This window comes from Pelodiscus sinensis, unplaced genomic scaffold (genome assembly GCF_049634645.1).
Source record: "Pelodiscus sinensis isolate JC-2024 unplaced genomic scaffold, ASM4963464v1 ctg34, whole genome shotgun sequence".
NCBI lineage: Eukaryota > Metazoa > Chordata > Testudines > Trionychidae > Pelodiscus > Pelodiscus sinensis.
Window position 1 is genome coordinate 2,961,308 of NW_027465849.1, and position 17,227 is coordinate 2,978,534.

Genomic DNA, 17,227 nt, shown 5'->3' on the forward strand with positions numbered 1-17,227 from the left:
AATCTAAGTGCCAAATAACCAGCAGTTTTCACTCACTGACTTTGCAGAAATCTGGCCTGTCACTTCCATATGAGCGGTCTTTGCACATGTTACATTTTCCCTCTGCTTTCCCGATGGAAAATTGTGGCCTGAAAAAGGAAAGAAACTGGCCCAGAGTCCTTGGGCTGGAGGAGACCTCAGGAGTCATCGAGTGCAGCTCCCGGTCCAAAGCAGGACCAACCCCAACTCCATCATCCCAGCCAGGGCTTTGTCAAGCCAGGACTTAAAAACCTCTAGGGACGGAGATTCCACCCCCTCCCTAGGGAACCCATTCCAGTGCTTCGCCCCCCTCCTAGGGAAATGGTTTTTCCTAATCTCCAACCTAGACCTCCCCCACTGCAACTTAAAAAACACAGGTCCCCATGTGAGCAGGATTTGACCTTGTCCAGGGAAACCGCATTGAATTTCAAGGCCAACACCTTAACCACTCAGGTCTAAGCTTCCAGCCAGCCTGAACCCTGTTTCCTGTCTTTTTTCTTGTTTTTTTTCCCCATTCATTTCTTGTTTGTGCCCAACGAATACAGCAATATTTTCAGCTATCCCTGAACGAGTCCTTCCACTAAAATGTAACTAACCGGTCCTAGCATATTGTAGCTAACCAATTACAGCCACCGCCTTAACGGATGTACAGCCAGCAACATCAATTATACAGGAGACAGAAACAATCAAAGAGCCGGACCGAGCCGGGCAGATAAACGACAGAGCTGGGCAGCAGAGACAAAACATTAAGAAATGCGGCTTTCACCACCCCAGCCACTGATCACGGGGGCCTTGCCAGACACAAAGGACCCACCTAAGTTTCCTTTAAATCAGGGGTGGGGAATCTATGGCCCAGGGACCAAAACTGGTCCCGGCTTTCCTGGATCCGGCCCCTGAGTCTCCGTGCGCTGCCACTCCCCTTCCTCCCCCCCATCCCATGGGGGAAATGGCAGTGCCTGGAGGCTTTCCCCCTGCCATTCTGATTGGCCGGAATCGCAGCCAATAGGAGCAGCAGGGGTGGTGCCTGGGAGCAGCCGGGGACCCAGTCATGTGCATCCCCAGCAGCTGTGCTAGAACAGCATCCAGACCCCGCACCTCCCAGCCTGCTGCAACACCCCTTCATGCCCCAGACCTACCACCCCCACTCCCTCTGCTCCTGCACCTACCTCCTGCCCAGTCCTCCCGCTCGGAGCCTGCTCCTGCATCCTACCACGCTCCCAGACCCACCTACCTCCACCCAGCCCCTCCACCCTCCCTCCCAGACCTGACACCCCAGGCCCACTTCCCAGCAAGAAGCTGGCTTGGAAAAATTTCAAGATTTTTTAATCCTTTACCTTCTGGATTTTGACTTTTCTAGGGTGACGTTTGCACAACCGCAACCCGAAAGGGCTGGAAACCTAGTTACTTTTTTTTTTTTTTAATTGAAAGTGCAGATTTTCACAAACCCCAAACCCTGGAGGCCTGAAGAAATAACACAAACGATCAGCTGCTAAAGTCACCTGAGGCAAACGAGGCGGGTACAGGAAGCGGCAGGGCACTGTCCCAAGAGAAATCTGGAGGCAGGGCTGGAATTCTGGATGGCACGCCGGGAGCGTAACATCCCGGCTATTGTGACACATGCCCCGGAGCGCAAATGCTCCCTTTCCTTGTCCCCACCCGCATGCGGAATGAATTTTGTTCTGGGCACCGCTATGGAGGGGCTGCGCCACACAGCCGCTCCGCAGATTGGGGCCCAGAACAATCCATGCGGTGGTGAGGGGGGGGGGGGAAGCAGGTTTCCGGGTGCGGCAGGGGGCTCAGGGCTGGGGCAGAGGGTTGGGGTGCAGGGGGGAGAGGAGTCTGGCTGGGGTGGAGGCGGGGATGAGGGGTTTAGCAGCAGCCCGGGGCCTGGGTTTGGGTTGGGAGAGGGGCCTGTCCTCCAGCCACAGATCCACTGTGCCTGGGTTCCCGGAGAGGAACTGAGCAGGCAGCTGATAGGGAACGTGGGCGGGAAGGAGCCCTCCGTCAGGAGCAGAGCTGGAGGGAGACGTCCTGGTCCCAGGTCATGAAGAAGGGGACCATCTCGGGGAAGGGGTAGTTGAAGGTGAACAGGTGCTCGGCCGTGTGGCCGTTGTAGAAGGAGAGTCGCTGCAGGGTGAAGTCCAGCTGCACCTTGACCCTGCGCAGCGGGGCCGGCAGGTGAAGTTTCGTCTTGGGGGCGGAGAGCGCGTGGTACTCCCCTTCGCTCAGCTCCAGGCCCCAGAAGCCCTGCTCCGCCGAGATGTACACAGCGCCCGTCCTCTCCGCGGCCTTCTTGGCGGCTCCCACCGCCCAGCTTTTCCCGGCCCCCACCTCCACCTCCCATTCCAGCAGCCCCCTGGAGACGGCCGGGGCCCCCAGCACGCAGGGGCGGAAATCGAAGCGCTCGGCGTTGAAGGGGAAGTACTGGGGGCGGTCCCCCAGCTTGACGCTTTTCCGGTCTTGGGAGATGAGCAGCGTGGGGAAGGCCGTGTCGGGGTCCAGGGTCACCTCTGATGGGGAGAGAGAATCCGAGAGTCAGCGGGGAGCTCCGGGCACCATGGCCGGGGGGCGGCACGGCCACGCTCGGGGCAGGGATCGGCCGGCCACTCACCTCTCTTCTGGGTCCCGAAAAAGCGGTCACACATGTCCAAGGCCAGCTTCTCGTTCTCTGCCTCCTCGCTGTCTGGGAAAACTACAAGACACACGGGAGAAATGATTGTCACCCATTTCCAGCCTCTGACAAACAGGAGCAAGGGGAGAAAGGGACAGAGACAGGATGGTGGGAGTTCAGACTACACATTTCCAGGGTCAGGCCCACTGTAGACACAAGAACGGCCACACTGGGTCAGACTAGCCCAGGATCTTGTCCTCCGACAGTGGCCAATGCCAGAGGGAATGAACAGAAAAGGGAATCATCACATAATCCCTCCTCTGTCACTCATTCCCAGCCTCTGGCAAACAGAGACTAAGTACACCAAGCTTGGCCTTCACAACAAAGGAGTTCCATACAGCGCACAGTCAATCTGTGGAACTCCTTGCCAGAGGAAGTTGCGAAGACCAGGACTTTAACAGGGTTCAGGAAAGAACTAGATAAATTCATGGAGGCTATTAGCCAAGATGGGTAGGAATGGTGTCAATAGCTTGTCAGAGGCTGGAAATGGGTGACAAGCATCTCTTGATGCTTCCCTATTCTGTTCACTCCCTCTGGGCCGTATCCCGGAAAAACTCTGCCGCGTCCAGGGAACGCGTCTGCTTTTTTGGATCAGTTTCCGAAACCACGGGGCATGTTCTTTCGGAAGCCCCGTATTCCTCATTCGATGAGGAGGAAGGGCTGTTCCAAAAGAGGAGGATTTTTCCACACTTGGTCCCGTGTAGATGGTCCAAATGTCGGAAAAGCCTCTTCCGAAAAAAGAATCGGAAAAAGGAACGCCGATTGCCATTCACAATTGGCGTATCTTTTTCCGAAAAAGAACTACAGTGTAGTCATAGCCTGGGGCATCTGGCATTGGCCACTGTCGGCAGACAGGACACGGGGCTAGACAGGCCTTTGGTCTGACCCGGTCTGGCTGTTCTTCTGCAGTGTGAAGAAAAACTTCCTTGTGTTTATTTTAAGCCTGCTCCCTATTCATTTCCTTTTTTTGGCCCCTAGTGAGAGCAATCCCGTCTCAACAGAGGAAGGAATCAAACTCTGAACATTGCACTGTCTTTTCACATGTGAGCAATGAATGCCTACAGATAGAACTGGCAACAGAGCAGTTCCATGGGCTTATACCTTGAAGGGCTAAATATCAATATTTGTTTTGAAGCAATTTTTGTCCCCTTTTAAGGGCTGAAATTTTCGCAGGGGCTGGAAAGGACGGATTTGAAGCAATGGTCCCTCTAATTTAGTTCTGTTCGTGTGCAGAATAAATTTTGTTGTGTGCACCAAGGCATGGGCAGATGTGCACCACCAGGAGAAACACACGCTTCCGGCTGTGGGCACTCTGTTAACCTGCTGGGCAGCATTTCAGACTCTTCTTGGCTACCGCCCATGTGCCCAGCTGCCAGGGAGCACTGGTTTTAAGCATTTCTTTCTATTTTCACCGACTGACATTTTCCCCGTGGTGTCCCATTGTGGGTTTTGAAGCTTTGCTTTTTGTTCTCTATTGATTTACATTTTCAGGGTTGCGGGGAATCCTTCTATGGGGGAGGAGTCAGACGGGAGAAGGTTACACGCCTTGGGCGGTAGCGGCTGTTCTTGGAGACGTGCCTCCCTCCGGGAGTTGCATTACTCACCCGCCGTCTCTCTACTTTGGAGTCAGAATTCATTGCTCCGCAGTAGAGAAGAAACCCAGGGGGTCGGGGCATGCACACGTCAAAGGAGACACCGACCAGACACCCCTAGCAAAATCTCCGCTCGACAGCCAGGCCGCACCGGCACCGTAAGCAAAACTCTGTGGCAGAGATGTAACCGTAGCCACTCTGTGACTGAGGGCTTTCCAAAGCACCTTAGCAGGGAGGCCATGACCCAGATGGGGAAACTGAGGCAGGGAACCGTGAGGGGCCACGATTTCTCTGGCATCAACCAGCAGCAAAGCTGGGAATGGAACCCTCGTGTGCCGAGGGCCAATCCGGTGCGCTAGCCACCAGGCCGCCCTTGTTGGATTTAGGGAGGAAACTGAGGCACGCCAGGTGCTGACACCTCCTCCCATTTATGGACCAGCTCCAGCAAGGAATAAGTCAGACTGCGGGGGAGGGAGAAACAAGGGGGTATCCCCTGCATCTACTCACACTCCAGCCTGTCGTTTTTGACCCTTTGCGACAGATCCTTCCGGTTTATGCCGTCCAGGATCTTCTCCACCATCTCCAGAGCTTTGTGCTCCTGGTAAGCGTAGACCATGGCTCGAGCTATGTCCGTGGTGTCGGCTCTCTCCGTCTTGGAGCGGGGGATGCGCTTGTAGCCATCTTCCAGGGGGTAGGTCTCCAGGTGGAGCTTGAAAACCCGGAACTCGCGAGCTTCTAGCTCGTTCAAGTACTCCACGAGCTTGCAGCACACGCTCACGGCCATCTCCGTCCCGCCCGGCGTCCCCAACCTCAGCAGGAAAGCGCCCTGGGCCGAGGATAGTGCGATTAATACCTGCCCGTCTCAGAGCCCCTTACAAAGGAGGGCCGTGTAATTGATGCCATTGTAGAGGCCAGGAAACTGAGGCACGGTGACTTGCACAAGGTCAGGGAGAGATCCCAGGGGTCCTGGCTCCCAGCTCCCCTGCTCTAACCACTAGACCCAACTGCTCTTCCAAAGCCAGGGAGAGAACCCAGGCGTCCCAGCAGGAAAACAGAGGAAGTGGAGGGACCAGGAGAGGGGGTCAAAGGAGGGAAGGTGAAAGGGCTGAGGAAGCCAGAAGAAGGGGGAAGTCTTAGCACCTGCCCTGCTCTAACCACTAGACCCCACTCTCTCCCACTCCCAGGAAGAGAAGCCAGGCATCCTGGCTCCCCGCTCCCATTGTTCTAACTCTCTCACCCCCATTAAGGTCCCTGTCCAAGAGCTAGAACCCAGAAGTCCTGATGGCCCTCAGTGTGCTCTGCCCACTAGGCCATGCAGCCTGGTGGTCAGGTACCATGTGGCAGCTGACTATACACTGAGCTAGGGCTGGCTGCAAATTTGCAGTGGCTAGAGATCCAAACTGGGATGTAGGAGGCCTGGGTCCTCTGCCCAGCTCTGCTGGTTGGTGACTTGGACGAGTCACTCCCCACCTCCTCCCATGCCTCAGTTTCCCCATCTGTGCCATGGAGTTAACGAATCAATTCCCTTTGCAGAACGCTTGGAACGCAGCCAACAGGAAGCCCCAGGGGCTATGGGGCGCTATTAAGCAGCGGATACAGAGACAATTCCACTCTCCAACACACCCCATGGCAGAACTAAGACCGGACCCCAAATCTGGGCTCCTCGCTGTGCGTCCTTGCAGCTGCCCAGTGCCGGGCCTTTGCCTCAGTTTCCACATTACCTCCTGCTTTGGGCACAGGGAGCAGCCCCAGCTTGAACTGCCAGGTTCCTGGCACAGATGGGGAAACTGAGGCACAGGGCGGGTGGAAAGTGACTTGTCCAAAGTCACCAGCCAACAGAGCTGAGCAAGTGCCCCCTTGGATCGGCGCCGGGGCTGCAGTCAATGCGAACTGGCTTCTCCCGCATGGCATGGGGGAGTCAGAAGGAGTCAGAGAAGGGGGAATGTCCGATGCAGGTCAGGAGGGGAGGGGAGGGGAGGGGCGGAGAGGGAGAGGGGATGCTGGAGGGAGGGGGAGGAAAAGGGAGCTGGATGGGGGATGGCACAGGAGAGGAAGAGGAGTTTGGGGGGGACAGGAGGAGGGGCAGGGAAGAGAAGGGGAGGGAAAGAAGGAAAGTGGGGGGGGCAGAGGAGAGCAGAGGAGACAGGAAATGGAGGAAGAAATGGGGGGAGGGGGACTGGGGTCCAGAGAAGGGGAGAGGAGGAACAGGAAGGGGGGGCAGAGGGGTGCAGAGAAGGGGAGAGGAGGAACAGGAAGGGGCGGTAGAGGGGTGCAGAGAAGGGGAGAGGAGGAACAGGAAGGGGGGGCAGAGGGGTGCAGAGAAGGGGAGAGGAGAGGCGGGAAGGGAGGGGGCAGAGGCTGGGGCTAAGGCAAAGCTTTTGCTTGTTCCTGAAGAGCAAGAGGCGGCGGTGGGGGGGGGGGGGAGAGGAAGCAGGCCCAGACTCAGGAAGTGCCAGGCTCAGCCCTGACCACATTAAGCTCAGGAGGGGGGGAGCGGCTGCGGGGGGGGGGGAGACAGGAAGGCGCCTGAGCAGGCAGCTTGAGGGGAGACCCCAGATCCCCGAGCCTCCCCCAGCCCGGCCCCACTCACCGGCCCAGCAGCGAAAGCGAAAGCACTCGGCGGGGAGGGACGAGGGACAAAGGCCACCCTCCCCCCACGGCTCCAGCCCCCCCCAACTCTACAGGGGGCGGGAGAACGGGGGGAGGGGGAGAAGTCCTTGAGGTGGGGGGGGGGGCACAGGGCCATGGCAGCCCAGCCTCTCCCTGCAGATAAGGCCTCTGCTTTTTTTCTATCGCCTGGGAGAGGTTCAGCCCTTTTCCTCCACCCTCCATTTCCCCACTGCCCCCCTTTGCCCCCCCACCTCCTCCTGCCCTTCCCTCGCAATCCAAGGTGGGTAGGGAGGATGCCGGGCCTGCCCATGTCTGACACCCCCAGCGTGGACCAGCCCCCCACGCCTGTACTCACTTTGCTAGGGGGGTTACTGGGGCAACTGATCCCCCCCCACACACACATCTGGAACAGCAGCCCAGGACAATAGCTGGAGGAGGACACTGGGTTTGTTTATGGGTAAACAGAGGCGAGACAATAGACAGGGGAGATGCTCACAAAGCAAGGAGGCAGTTTCAGCGGTTTGGCTGTCAATAGGATCCATGACTAGAATGGGTCGGATCCTGACTAATTTGGGGGTGAGCTGGCCTGGGGTCATTAGCATCTGGAGCAGAGATTTCCCATCAGGCCGTGCTTCTCAGCTTTCGGTACCCCAGAGTTCTGTGCGGTTCCTGCTTTGCAGGAGCTGGTCTCCACGCTGGATGCTAATGGAGATGTCTCTCTGTTCTGTCTTCCATGCAGATGAGGCTGGGCTGTTTCCCTAATTGTATCCCCCTGGCCTGGAGGGGCTTAGGTGGGTCTTCCCCGGCCTTGGGGTGGTTTTCCATGAGTGTCACTCCCTGGCTCCCCTAGAACACAGAGCTGGTAGGTAACAACTCCCCCCCATCTGTAGTTCCCCAAAGCAGGAGAGATTCAGGGCCACTCACCCCATTGTGCCGCGAGGGAAACTGAGGCAGGGATCGCGGCAGGGCCTGTCACAGTGGGGAGTAGAATCCAGGAGTCTTGAGCCCCGAGCTTTACCTGCTAGGCAATGCTGCCCCCTGCATGGCAGCTGAAACTGACTCGGAGATGGGACCCATGGCGCGCTGTCCCTCTCCATGTTTCAGCCAGCGTGAGGGGGCCCACTGGCCGTACCCCGTGGGGCCAGAGGTGGCACCAGAGTCACCCAGGGAATGTCTACACTACCCTCCTAATTCGAACTAGGAGGGTAATGTAGGCATACCGCACTTGCAAATGAAGCCCGGGATTTGAATTTCCTGGGCTTCATTTGCATGAAGCCGGCCGGCGCCATTTTTAAATGCCGGCAGTTCGAACCCCGTGCTGCGCGGCTACACGCGGCACGGAGTAGCTAGTTCGGATTAGGCTTCCTAATCTGAACTAGCTGTACTCCTCATTCCACGAAGAGCACAGCTAGTTCGGATTAGGAAGCCTAATCCGAACTAGCTACTCCGTGCCGCGTGTAGCCGCGCGGCACGGGGTTCGAACTGCCGGCATTTAAAAATGGCGCCGGCCGGCTTCATTGGAAATTCAAATCCCGGGCTTCATTTGCAAGTGCGGTATGCCTACATTACCCTCCTAGTTCGAATTAGGAGGGTAGTGTAGACATACCGCCAGACACCCACCCTAGCCCTAGCTTTGCTGCGTGCTCACGGCATGCCCTGTGGCAGAACCCGCTCCCTGCCTCAGTTTCCCCAGCAGCCAGCTCAGCTTCCTTTGCAAAGCAGTGGGGGAATCTCAGCACGAAGCGGTCGGCACCAGGGACAGAACCCAGGGTCCCTGGGCTGGTCTCTAGCCTCTGGGCGACACCACCCTGCGTTTGGGAGCATCGGGAGGAAACAAAACCAGATGTTCAAGGGCTAAATTTGGCTTCCCCCCAGAGCGGGCTGCTGAGATCACTGGGCCAAGCGGGGGGCTGACTGGAGAATTGATTGATTGATTGATTGACAGCTTAAGAACATAAGAACAGCCGTACTGGGTCAGACCAAAGGTCCATCTAGCCCAGTATCCTGTCTACCGACAGTGGCCAACACCAGGTGCCCCAGAGAGGGTGGACCGAAGACAATGATCAAGCGATTTGTCTCCTGCCATCCCTCTCCAGCCTCTGACAAACAGAGGCCAAGGACACCATTTTATCCCCTGGCTAATAGCCTTTTATGGACCTAACCTCCATGAATTTATCCAGCTTCTCTTTAAACTCTATTATAGTCCTAGCCTTCACAGCCTCCTCTGGCAAGGAGTTCCACAGGTTGACTACACGCTGTGTGAAGAAGAACTTTCTTTTATTAGTTTTAAACCTGCTACCCATTAATTTCATTTGGTGTCCTCTAGTTCTTCTATTATGGGAACTAATAAATAACTTTTCTTTATCAGCCCTCTCCACACCACTCATGATTTTATAGACCTCTATCTTGCGCAGAACTCAAGGATTTCGGGCCCAAGGGGGTGACCGAGGCAGGGTGATGGTGGACGCACAGACAGGTGGACGGACGGCAGATGGATTCACTGCTCACATCTGCAAAACCACCGCTCTCCAGCGCTAGCTCTAGAAATCACATTTCACAACACCTGGCCCTGGGGCAAAACCTGCCAGGCGCCCTGTCGTGGGGCCCAGTGGATCTTTTAACGCGCCCCCCAGGATTTGGGGAGGCTTGAGCCAAACCCAACAGGGTTAAGGGTGCAGGGGTGGGGCGGGAATTGGCATGGAGGTTTGGTGGGACAGTTCCTGCATATTAACACCCAAGAACAAGACCTACCTCCATGCCCTTTCTCCACCATCTCCTCCGGGCCCTCATCCCCCTGCCTTCCCCCCATTCGGCTGTCACCCTCTGCCCCCCAGATCCGAGTCCCAGCCACACCAGACGCTTTCCTGTGAGTGGGGCCTTCTTCAGCTCCAGCCCCGCCCCAAACTGGCCCCACTCATCCTGTTTTGCTGGGTCGTGGTACCCACGGCAGCCAATGGGGGTTACCCCAGAGCCAGCAGCATAGAAACCAGCCAGGTACCCCCACTACGTCACAGAGGGCCCTTGCCCCTCAGGGAATTAACCCCCCCACCCTGGTCCCTGTCTGTGTCCCCCCAGCCTACGGCGGGAACACGGACGGCGAGCCCTGCATCTTCCCCTTCAAGTACCGGGGCGACATGCAGCACACCTGCTCCACGGCCTGGAGCCACGGGACCCGGCCCTGGTGCTCCACCACGGCCAACTACGATGTGGACGGCAAATGGAGCTACTGCCCCGACACAAGTACGCAGCCTCCAGGGGTCCCGAGCCAAGGAACTCGGGCGCAGGGACATGGATGGAGCCAGGATCCACCCCCACCCCCAGCCCTGCTGATGCCCCTCACTCCCGCTCCGCAGCTCCTGCCCCCCACAGCCCCTGCTGATGCTCTTCATTCCTGCCCCACAGCCCCTGCCCCCCACAGCCCTTCTGGTGCTCCTCACTCCTGCCCCGCAGCCCCTGCCCCCACAGCCCTGTCAGTACCCTCACTCCCGCCCCACAGCTCCTGCCCCCCACAGCCCTGCCGGTGCCCCTCACTCCCTCAGCCCCTGCGCCCCCCAGCCCTGCCGGTACCCCTGACACCTGCCATGCAGTCCCTGCCAGCCTGGTCTTGGGCCCCCCGAGCACTGCCGGAGCCCCTCACGCCCAACCCACAGCCCCTGCCAGCCCAGCCCAGCCGGTGCCCCTCATGCCCACCCCACAGTCCCTGCCAGCCCAGTCCTGCCCCTTCAGCCCTGCTGGTGCCCCTCACATCCACCCCACAGCCCCTGCCAGCCCAGCCTTGGGCCCCCCCTCCAGCCCTGCCAGTGCCCCATAACCCTGACCCCTATTCCCTGCACTACCCCATGGCGCTGAGGGGGCCACAGCCAAGCTTCTGGGGGCTGGGGGGGGGGGGGCGAGGGCTTTTGTTGGGCCAGTCAGGGTGTAGCCGCCTTACCTAGGGTGCTCTCTGTCTCTTGTGCCTCCCCCATCCCACCTCTCTGCCCGGCCCCGTGGCGCCCAGTGCTTGGCGGGAATTCGGACGAGCCCTGCAAGTTCCCCTTCCTCTTCAGAGGCAAGAAGTCCACGAGCTGCACCACGGAGGACAGGCTGCAGCCCTGGTGCGCCACCACCCGCAACTACGACGCCGACCGCAAATGGCGGTTCTGCGGCATCACAGGTAGCCGGGGGGGACCTTTGCAGCTGCTGTGTGGAGAGGCTATGGGGGCAGGAGGGGGATGCAGGACACCTCTGTTATAGGCCTGGTTTTGGCACTGACGCGGCCCTGGTCCCGGTGATGCTGTGTCTGGGCAGCGCCCGGCCCCACGGGGCCCCGGTCCCGGTGATGCTATGTCTGGGCAGCGCCCGGCCCCACGGGGCCCTAGTCCCGGTGACTCTGTGTCTGGGCAGCGCCCGGCCCCACGGGGCCCCAGTCCCGGTGACTCTGTGTCTGGGCAGCGCCCGGCCCCACGGGGCCCTAGTCCCGGTGACTCTGTGTCTGGGCAGCGCCCGGCCCCACGGGGCCCCAGTCCCGGTGACTCTGTGTCTGGGCAGCGCCCGGCCCCACGGGGCCCCGGTCCCGGTGATGCTGTGTCTGGGCAGCGCCCGGCCCCACGGGGCCCCAGTCCCGGTGACTCTGTGTCTGGGCAGCTCCCGGCCCCACGGGGCCCCGGTCCCGGTGATGCTGTGTCTGGGCAGCACCCGGCCCCACGGGGCCCCAGTCCCGGTGACTCTGTGTCTGGGCAGCGCCCAGCCCCACGGGGCCCTGGTCCCAGTGATGCTGTGTCTGGGCAGCGCCCGGCCCCACGGGGCCCCGGTCCCGGTGATGCTGTGTCTGGGCAGCGCCCGGCCCCACGGGGCCCCGGTCCCGGTGATGCTGTGTCTGGGCAGCGCCCGGCCCCACGGGGCCCTAGTCCCGGTGACTCTGTGTCTGGGCAGCGCCCGGCCCCACGGGGCCCCAGTCCCGGTGACTCTGTGTCTGGGCAGCGCCCGGCCCCACGGGGCCCCGGTCCCGGTGATGCTGTGTCTGGGCAGCACCCGGCCCCACGGGGCCCCAGTCCCGGTGACTCTGTGTCTGGGCAGCGCCCGGCCCCATGGGGCCCCGGTCCCGGTGACTCTGTGTCCATCCTTCTGTCCCCACATCCCTCCATCCACCTCCCCCCAGCCCCTTCTACATCCCTACCCGCAGCCAGCCCCAGGCACCTTCAGCCAACCACCAAGTAGGGAGTCATGGAGATGTGGGGTTGGAAGCCTCTTGTGGCCCTTCCCCCTGTACCCCCAGCCCCCGCTCAGGCAGGCCCAAAGACCCCTAGAGTGGGGGTCTCAAACTCACGGCCTGCAGCCCCCCGGCTTGGGAGATGGCGGCAGAGCGGAGCAGGCTGCTGTGTAGCTCTGAACCCCGCTACCGGCCCAGCCTGCCCACCGCCCGGGGGTCTCACCTGAGCATGGGACACCATCCCGTCCATAGGCTGGTTGAGCTGGCCGGGGCGGGTACTGTCCTATGGACCACACAGCTCTGCACACACCTACTCCCCCGGCCACTGGGGGGTGCCAGCAGCGGTGCAAAGCTAGCAGCTGGAAGCCGGCCTCGCCCCACGGCGCTACCAGGGGTGGGGCTGGGGGTTCTATCACCTGGAGGCAGCTGGGGGGGGCAGGAGTTGCACAGGGGTGGGGGGCTGAGCAGGCACGGTGGGGAGCTGCCTGCAGGGAAGATGCGTGGACCCCCCTCGTTCCCCCGCCCCGGGGCCCTGCCAGAGAGAGGTGCCCACTGGCCCACCAGGACGATTTGAGGACTGGTGCTGGCCCGAAGGTAAATTCAGTTTGAGACCCTGCCCTAGAGCGACCCTGACAGGGCTTTGTCCAACTTCTTAAAAGGCCTCCGTTGCCTCAGCCTACCCTCGGTAACCGGCTCCAGGCCCGCGTTCTCCACAGAGCTTGGAAGTTTTTCCTAGTATGGAACCTCCCTAGCTGCAGCCGCAGCCAACTCCTCCCTGGCTGTCCCTGGCTGACCCGGAGAACAACTGAGTTTCTTCCTCGTGCCAGCAACCTTTTGCCAATGCTTATGACGCCCCCCTCCCCGCTCCGCTCTCCTCAGCTTTCTCAAGACTCAACATGCCTCATATTTTCAGCCTCCCTTCCTAGGTCCTACTGCTTCATGCAGCAACCTGTGGAACTCCTTGCCAGGGGATGTTGTGAAGGCCGGGACTTTAAAAGGGTTCAGAAAAGAACTAGATACATTCATGGGGGTTAGGTCCATCAATGGCTGCTAGCCACGATGGGTAGGAATGGTGCCCCTTGTTTGTAAGAAGCTGGGATTGGATGACAGGAGAGGGATCACATGGTGATTCGCTGTTCTGTTCACGCCCTCTGGCGTCACCTGGCATTGACCACTGATGGAGGAGAGATCCTGGACTAGATGGACCTTTGGTCTGACCCAGTAAGGCCGTTCTGATGGTCTTATGTTAGGTCAGGTTTCCTTACCTTCTGATCACTTTAGTTCCCCTTCTCTGGACTCTCTCCAGTTTGCCACATCCTTCTTCTAGGGCACGACCCACAGCTGGGCACTGCCCTCCAGCAGAGCCCTGACCGATGCCAACCAGAACGGGAGAAAGGCTCCCACACCTGGCATACGACCCTCCCGCTAATACGCCCCGGAATGAGAGTTGCCTTTTTCATACCCTCACCACACGGCCAGCTCCCGCTGCACGTGGGATCCGCGCTCACCCCCTGCCCCTTTTCTGCCCTCTGCCGGGCGAAATGGCACTGACGGTCTCTCCTGCTGTCCTTTCCAGGTAGCAGCCTATTGGATAAGAAATAACGGCGGGTGGCCCACTCCGGGCACCTCTGCTCCCCGCACAAGGACACAATGCGCCTGGAATCTAAACCCAAAGGGGCTTGTTCCTCTGGTTGATTGTAGTCTAGTCAAATAAAGCATCTTTCGAAAAACGATGTCGGTAAGGTCTGTGTCTGGGGCAGAGGGCAATCACTGACCCGTCCGTTTCCCTGGGGGGACCGTCTCCGTATTCTTCGTGAGGTCGGGTGGCACTCTGCTCTGGGAAAGCCCTTGTCAGGTTTTCTCCTCTGGTTTCGAAGGTGATCAGCAGGTACATGATCTGAGTTTCCGACGTGACTCTTCAGGGGCTGCGGTGGGGCCCCACGTTGCCCGGAAAGGGGTTAAAGCAGCCTGCCTAGAGCACTGGCCAATCAGGGAGAGGCTTTTAGGGAGCCAACCAGAGGGTGGCGCACTGGGGCAGCCCTGTATATAAGGAGCTGCCCAGCAAAGCGAGTCAGTGAGGCCCTGACCTGGGAAGGGGCAGGACCTCCTTCCCGGAAAAGCACCTTTGCTAGAACAAGGCTGGGCAGGCTCAGGGGGGCTAGAAAAGGGGGCTCCAGCTGATATCTGCCAGGTTATTGGGCCAGGAAGGTGCAAAGTGTCACAGGGGAAGTGGAGGCAGCGGCCGGGGTGGGGGGGGGGGGAGTAGAGGAGGGCAGGACAAGGAGTCAGGACCCAGAGTACTGGGCAGGTCTGGGGCTCCCCCTTCCCCCTCGCACCTTACCCCAAGGCATGGCCCGTACAGATGTGGCTTGCCCCTTGGGTAAGGGGCTAGACTTTGGGGCTGCAGCCAGCCACAGAGAATGGCTGTTACCCCCCTGGAAGGAGGACGTGGCCCATACAGACTGTGGCTTGCCCCCAAACAGAGGGACCGGGCTTGGAGGCCACAGTTGGCCCCGGCGGTAGCAGAGGCACAGGACTGCCAATAATCCCCCCCCAAAGGGAGACAAGAGACCGTTTTAGTGGGCACCGCCAGAGGGGGTGGTGTCCCGAAGAGGCCGCCGTGGTCCGGGAGCGACACAGGTCGAGAGTCCGAACGTGGACCGAGATGAGTGACAGGCAAGACACCCGCCCAAGGCAGTGCCCTGCTGACAACACAGCTAGTTCCCAGCAGGAGGCGCCGCAGTGGCGCGGTGACCCTGTGACAGGGGCCTCAACTGATCACTTCCATGCTTGCAAATGGGCAGGGAGGCAGATCCGCAGCCGGCCTTGGTGGGTGTGGGTCGATATGCAAATGCATGGAGTGATGTCGACTTGACTGTGGGAATAGAGCAGCACCCACTCACACCAGCAGAGGGGGTTTGTCTCTCCAGGGTTGGGGGGAATAGCTCAGTGGTTTGCACATTAGCCTCCTAAACCTAGGGCTGTGAGTTCAATCCTTGAGGGGGCTATTTAGGGATCTGGGGCAAACCTGTCAGGGGTGGTACTTGGTCCTGCTGTGAAGGCAGGAGACTAGATTTCAAGGGCTCTTCCAGCTCTGTGAGACAGGTATATCTCCATATATTATGTTATAGATTCGGCCCACAGGCCACATCCTGCCCTCCAAGCCTTTTCATCCAGCCCGCTGGAGCAGTGCTGCTGAAAGCAGCTGGCTGCTCCCTGTGGCTCTCTACGCTGCTGGGAGAAGCATCCTTCAGCTCCTATTGGTCAGAAACCTGCCAATAAGAGTTGAGAGATTTTGCTGGGGAGAAGGCCGTGTGCAAATCTCTTCCCCCCAGCACAGAGAGCCCCATGGAACAGCCGGGGGCTGCTGGCAGGCAGGGGAGTCTGCTTGAGAGGGCTGCTGGCTGGGAGCTGCTTAGGTAAGTGCTTCCCAGCCAGGATTTGCCTTTGACACCCTGGCCCCTCCTGTACTCAACTCCCTCCTGGTCCCTGCACCCACTTCTGCATCTCTCCCACAGGCCAGAATCCTCTCCTGCACCCATACCCCCTCCCGGACCCTGCACCCACTTCTACATCTCTCCCACAGGCCAGAATCCTCTCCTGCACCCATACCCCCTCCTGGACCCTGCACCCCAAGCCCCTCCTCCCGGTCACCACCCGCTCTCCTGCATCCCAGTCCCCTACCCCGAGCTCCCTTCTGCACCCATCCTCCATCCCAGACCTGTTCCTTAGCAAAGTGCGGCCCTTGACCACTTACCAAAATCTTGGACTGCCCCCTCCCACAAAAAATTATTGCCCACCCCTGCCATTGATGCTGATGGAGCTACAGCCGATTGACATCCACTGGGGGTCTGGCTCTCCTGACTTCAATGCAGCCTGCATCTGACTGAGGTCCGAATGTTCATAGAACCCATAGATACAAAGGCCAGAAGGAGCCACTGTGATCCAGTCTGAACTCCAGGACTTCTTGTCCGCGCTAGAGCAGATCCTCGAGGAAAAACATTGATATAAAAATCACCAGTGCTGGGGAATCCCTTGGTGGATCTTTCCAATAGTCGGTTAATTCCCCTCCCTGGTAAACACGTGCCCCTGACTTCCAGCCAGAATGTGTGTGACTCGACTCCCCGCCCGTGGATCTTGGTAGAACTTTTGGCAGCTAACCAGCAAGCCCGGTGTCTAACATTTGTTCCCCTTCAATGTTTTCCTCTGTGTTCAAATAAACTCAGCGCTGGGGGTGCACAGTTCCCAACTTTTTCATCCTCCTTGTGGCTCTTCTCTGCGCCCTTTCCAACGTGTCCTCCCTGGATTGTGGCCGGCAGGACTGGGCACGGGATCCGAACGGTGGTCACGCCAGGGCCAAACGCCGAGGGCCCGTAACAGCTCTACTCCGGCTCAAGAGTCCCGTTTCCACGTTCCACGAGTGCATTCTCCTTTTAGTTACTGTCAGTGGCCGGGGCGGTTGGTCTTGGCCCAGAGACACCATCAAAGGCCTTCACCGTCAGCCTACGTCGGATGTGATGGGGCAGCTAGTGGAGGTATTTGAAACTGCAGGCGAAGGGCCATCTTTTTGTCTTAATTGACATCCTCAGCGCAGACGACCAGGGCTGAACTGTGGGGAGGTGGCCACCAAAACTCGGGCCCAACCCAGAGGCCCCGTGTGGCTACACTGATGCCAGGCGTGATGCAGAGTCTAGAGTAAGAATGTTAACTAGCGGTTCATTGACTACTCGAGTAGTCAATGGAATTTCCATCAACTACTTGACTAGTTGATAGGCACTTCCGCATTCCTCCTTTGAAATGTACAAGAGCCGCTGCTGGGCCCTTTTGTACATTTCAAAGGAGGAATGCGGAACTCCGCGTGCAGCCGGGGGCCAGCGGGAAGTCCCTGTGACTTTTAAAGCGGCAGCGCAACATGGTCAGCAAGGGACTCAGAGTTCCCCGGGCTCCATGCTGCGCTGCCGCTTTGAAATGCCACGTGGAGCCAGGGTCACCTGGGGACTCCCCAGCTGATCCCGGACTCGAGTGTGGCATTTCCCCAGAACCCGGGGTCAGCTGGGGCAGGGCTCAGCTGTGCAGGGCTGCCACTTTCAAGTACCCTGTCTTCCCCCCATTTACTGCCTCTATCTGATGGAGGCAGCCAGGGGATGG

General features: G+C 59.2%; 2 protein-coding genes across 3 annotated transcripts; one reads left to right on the forward strand and one right to left on the reverse strand.

Annotated features, from left to right (window-relative positions):
* Positions 1-1,299: 1,299 nt before the first annotated feature.
* LOC102453509 (butyrophilin subfamily 2 member A2-like) lies at positions 1,300-6,993 on the reverse strand. Of its 2 annotated transcripts, none has more exons than XM_075915354.1 (4): positions 6,003-6,191; positions 4,789-5,107; positions 2,630-2,710; positions 1,300-2,528 (listed from the first exon to the last, which is right to left on the reverse strand). In XM_075915354.1, exons 2-4 carry the CDS (start codon positions 5,063-5,065, stop codon positions 2,023-2,025), a joined length of 864 nt encoding a protein of 287 aa, XP_075771469.1. In that variant the 5' UTR covers positions 5,066-5,107; positions 6,003-6,191; the 3' UTR covers positions 1,300-2,022. The 2 variants fall into 2 exon arrangements, with proteins under 2 accessions (XP_075771469.1, XP_075771468.1); XM_075915353.1 differs by lacking the exon at positions 6,003-6,191 and adding an exon at positions 6,872-6,993 and having other exon boundaries at positions 1,301-2,528.
* Positions 6,224-13,681, forward strand: LOC142823762 (72 kDa type IV collagenase-like). Its single transcript, XM_075915086.1, has 4 exons — positions 6,224-6,236; positions 9,967-10,131; positions 10,889-11,044; positions 13,656-13,681. The coding sequence occupies exons 1-4, from the start codon at positions 6,224-6,226 to the stop codon at positions 13,679-13,681; spliced, it is 360 nt and encodes a 119-aa protein (XP_075771201.1).
* Positions 13,682-17,227: the final 3,546 nt, after the last annotated feature.